This window comes from Juglans regia, chromosome 15 (genome assembly GCF_001411555.2).
Source record: "Juglans regia cultivar Chandler chromosome 15, Walnut 2.0, whole genome shotgun sequence".
Taxonomy (NCBI): Eukaryota; Viridiplantae; Streptophyta; class Magnoliopsida; order Fagales; family Juglandaceae; genus Juglans; species Juglans regia.
Window position 1 is genome coordinate 9,999,740 of NC_049915.1, and position 4,812 is coordinate 10,004,551.

A 4,812-nucleotide genomic window follows, 5' to 3' on the forward strand; every position below is an offset into this window, starting at 1 on the left:
TTATTTTTTTAATTTTATTTCATACCAAATATGTAATATATGAATGATGGATAGAAGAATTCAATTATTTTAAAAAAATTAAAATAAAAAAAAAATTAAAAAAATAAATAAATTGTAGTGTATAGTGTGCGAGACTTATGAATAACAAAACTCATATACTAATAGAATATTAGTTAACACTGGATTGATTTGGAAAGAAATATTTATATCTCATCTCAATATCTAAATATTATAAATATAAATATTTTTTTATTTTAAATATTTAATTTTTTATTTATTTAGTACAACTTTTTTAAACTTCTAAATAAAATTCGGAAAATAATTTAATTTTTTTAAATTCGAAAAAAAAATAATATTCAAAAAATAAAAATTTTATGTACAGTTACTTTTGCATACTCTTTACACATTCTACTAATGTAAATTGACTACATCACTTTTTTTTATAAGAAAATAACTATTTTGATTTATTAAATCAGTAGAGTGTATAAAAAACATATAAAAATGATTGTATGTAAGAATTCATAATAAATACATATAATTTTTTATAATATTTTATACAAGAGATTTGCTGGGCATCAGCCGGAAGCCGTAGCATACCTCACATATATATATATATATATTTTTTTTTCACTCAATGCGTTGAGTGTGCTTAGACTTCCGGCTGATTCATAAATTAATTCTTTACACAATTATATTTTAAATTAAGAGATATTTTTATAAAATAATTTATAAAAATATTATTATTTTATAAAAATATCTTTATTTTTAAATATGTATTATAAAATATATTGATATCATTATTTTATATCTAGCTCGTGTCTCTGTCCCACGTCAACACTAGGGGTGTAACCGGTCCGGTCCGGTTTTGGATAAAATTTAAGACCGAACCGGTATGTACCGGTTTTGTATTTTTCAAAACCGATTATGCACCGGTTATCCTCCTAAACCGGTACTTCCGGTTTTACCGGTTTCCGGTTCGGTCTGGTTTTTCGATTTTTTTAAAATGTAAATTTCACAATTTGTCATTAAAAATTTGTTTATAAAAAAAAAAATTCATTTAAAAAAAACTGTTTTATACTTTTATTAATATATTAGACTATATAATAGTATTAATATTAGACTATTGGTATAGTTATAAGTTATATATTAGTATTAGTTATAAAATTTTAGTGATTTAGTATTAACATTTTATGTAATAATTTATAAATTATAATAAGAAATTATTTCATATATGAATATATATGTTATATATAAAATTTTACATAAAAATTTATAATTATATATTATATATAAAACTTATATATATTAATATTTAATATATATAAAATATTTTGTATAAAACTTATATATAAAAATATTATTTTTTATTTTTTTAATCAACCGGTCCGATCCAGTCCAAAAAATTCCGAAATCGAAACCGGCCGATTTACGTTTTAAAAACCAGTTCTGGACCGGACCGATTCAAAACTAATAAAATCGACCCGATTCGATCCGGTCCAGTCCAATTTTCCGATTTGAGTTTACCTCCCTAATCAACACCACGATTTGCCACTGCTCTACGCAACGAAAAAGCAAAAGGCATACTCAACACTCAACGGCGTACAAGAAATGTGGCATCTCCAGTAGTCTATCTAACATACATTTATTATTTATTGTTTAATACAAAATAAATTTTATATCATTAGAAATTGGGCTGTGGTGCGCATCGCACACTGCAGTACACCGTCCATTTTTTTTTTTTTCTTTCACTCAATGCACTAAGTGTGCACCGACTTCTATAAACTACATTTATATTTTCTCTTAAAAATTAATCATGATTGATTGTTCCAAAATATTTAATATTATTTCAAAATAATTTAATAAAAGATATTAACATTATTCCAAAATAAATTAGTTCTTACGAAAAAAACAATAGTCTCCGAGCAACAGAATTTTAATATTTTAGCCATACAATTATAGAGTTATAAAATGATTACAATTTAAAGAGTATTGCTATACAACCTCCAGCACACTCCACGTTCTATATTTTTTTAAATTTTTTAAATTTTTAATATTTTTTTAAAATTATTTTTTAAGTTTATTTTTTTTAAATTATTTCAAATTATTTATTCATTATTTATATAATAAATATTTAATAAAAAAAATAATAAAAATTAAAAATAATATTGAGCGTGGAATGATAGAAGGTTGTAAAGATTTTTTAAAATTTAAATAAGACATTTTTTCTGTTTCAGATGCAGAATTTACATACATACACAGATATCCAGATGGATCCTTGAAACTTTCCATCAATCAAATCCCAACTTTGAAGAGAAAATTTCTAAGCACACGCACAAGGATTATCCAGGACAGGAGCAGCCAAATCCTCATCCCCACTCCTGAATAGCAGGTAGCCGATGGCGAGGCCCAGCACGACTGCCAAGAAGATCCCTCCGTTGAAAGACATGACCGCCAGCATCAACAGGTACCCGACTGCCGAATTGAACCCGAAGAGCGCTGCTCCGCCAATCCTCGCCGCAGACAACTTCGGCCCTCCTCCTCGGAGCTTCCCCCGCAGAAACGGCGTCTCGATCTGCGCCGACGGCTGCCCGACTGAAACTAGCTTGAAGCGCACGCGCCGGTCCTCCATGTACTGGTAGAAGGCGGAGGAGATGAGGCAGGCGAGCAGGGTGAGCGAGTAACTCGTCCACGACTCAGTGCGCCACGAATCGAGCAGGAGGGTCACCTCCTTGCTCCAGTAGAAGGTCATGTGCATCATCTTATCCGATCTTCTTCCTCAATTTTTCCCACAGAGACAAAGAGAGAATTGAGTTTGGAACCTATTTATAATCCCAAGGGTAGCTAAAGTTCGGAAGATAAAAATGGTTATGGCCACGATGTTTGGTAATTTTTTGTTTTTGTTTTTCGAAATTATGATGTTTGGTAGAGGTGTAAATTTAAATGGGAAATCTAAAAATCGGTTTAGACCCAATCGGATCGATTTCGGTTCTATTGTTTTTTAAATAGGATTGGACTGAATCGGATTAATTGAAAAAAAATATATATAAAAATTAATTTTATATATATAAGTTTTATATATAATATATAATTATATATCAAAATAATTTTTAAATATGAATATTTATAATTTGTTTGATTATTAATATAATTATATATAAGATAATATTATTATAATTTATAAAATAAAAGTTTAATCTTAAATATAAAAATTTAATTAATCATATACTTTAAACATACTATATATATTAAATTATTAATAAAATTTTATTATAAGAAATAATACTTTATTATATATTTTTTATATTTTAAAAAAATCAAAAAATTAGATTAAAAATTAATAAAATTGAAAATATCAATTTAGGTGAATAATTAGAATGTAATTGGTTTTAAAAAATATAAAATTAATACATATCAATTCGAAAACCGGATCGAATTGGACCATTACACCAAATATTTGGTAATTGGTACGTCTCTAGATAGTGATATGGCTTCCTTAAATGCCCTTAAAGAGGATCCTTATTACGCTTTTACTCATTGATAGTTTCGAACCGTTGGTTTGGAGAATCGGAAATTGTGTGGACCACTTAGTTCGCGTGGGACCATGGTTGGAAACTAGCACACGGAATATTGTTCTAGACTCTAGTGATTGGTTTAGGAGATTAGTGATTGTGTTTTATTACGATAAATATACATAAGTTATTATTTATTTTTATATCTCATATTTAAAATGTGATAATTTTTTTATAAAATGAGAATATGTATAGAATGTGAAATAGTAAATAATAATTGATAAGAAAATTTTTTCTTTTGTTATATATATAACTTACATCTGCTTAGTAGAAAAATTCTTATTTCTTTTTTAAAAAGTTGTTATTTAGTATCTCCACACCACATATTGGTGCATGATATGTATAATTTTTTTTTCCTCTCTCAATAAGGGTGTGTGGTGTAAGACTTTTAAGTAGAATTTTAAAAATATCAATAATTATGGTGTGATTCATTATAATTTTAAAAAAATTTAAATATCAATAATTTTTTAGCATAGCTAAAGTGAAAGACTTTCATATCAACAGTCTCTTGGGTATGTAAAAAAAGAAGGCTTAGTAATAGATTTTCTCTTAATGATTAGAGCTATTATATCTTAAATCGGTAAATAGAGTACACCATTCACATAACCTAAATGATAAAACTTGATTTGTAAGATTTAAATTTTAAAATTTATTTTAAAATTAAATTATGCGACGTAAGTAATATGTTTTGTAAAAATTTTAAAATAGACATACTCGAATTTATATAAGGTTAAAAATAGAATCAAAATCAATTCTTAGATTTTTATGCTTTGAAAAATATTTATTGGTTTTCAAATTTAGAAATTTAATCATTGAAGTACAGACTTTTTGTAATTAATTTCCTATTTATAACCATTCATAAGCAACGTGGTGGTAATTGTTTTTGAAAAATATAAGAACAATTTGGGTTGAAGACATAATTAGCTTTTGGATTTTCCATTTTTAATATTTTAATCATTAGATCTATAAATGTTTTGCAATTAACTAGCTGTGTGGTTATAACTTATTGCATGGCATTAATGCCCAATATCAAGCAACTAGAACTAACACTTGCCACAATAATTTCTTGTCAACCACCTTATTATATACATAATAAAAAACATAAAATCAATTTAAATACATTATAAAAAAAATTAAAAGAATTAGGAAAAAATATAAAACAAAAATAGAAATAGGAAAGTATTATTTGAAAACCTTTACACAACATATTATTCACATGACATAATCTAATTTATAAGAAATT

General features: G+C 26.1%; 1 protein-coding gene across 1 annotated transcript; it reads right to left on the reverse strand.

Annotated features, from left to right (window-relative positions):
• Nucleotides 1-2,177: 2,177 nt before the first annotated feature.
• LOC109020310 (copper transporter 5.1-like) lies at nucleotides 2,178-2,933 on the reverse strand. Its single transcript, XM_019002753.2, has one exon. The coding sequence runs from the start codon at nucleotides 2,756-2,758 to the stop codon at nucleotides 2,321-2,323; it is 438 nt and encodes a 145-aa protein (XP_018858298.1). The 5' UTR covers nucleotides 2,759-2,933; the 3' UTR covers nucleotides 2,178-2,320.
• Between the last annotated feature and the right edge of the window lie 1,879 nt (nucleotides 2,934-4,812).

Bases quoted from the DNA above. Each gene is read 5' to 3' on its own strand.
- LOC109020310 (XM_019002753.2), bottom strand. From the start codon at position 2,758: ATGATGCACATGACCTTCTACTGGAGCAAGGAGGTGACCCTCCTGCTC.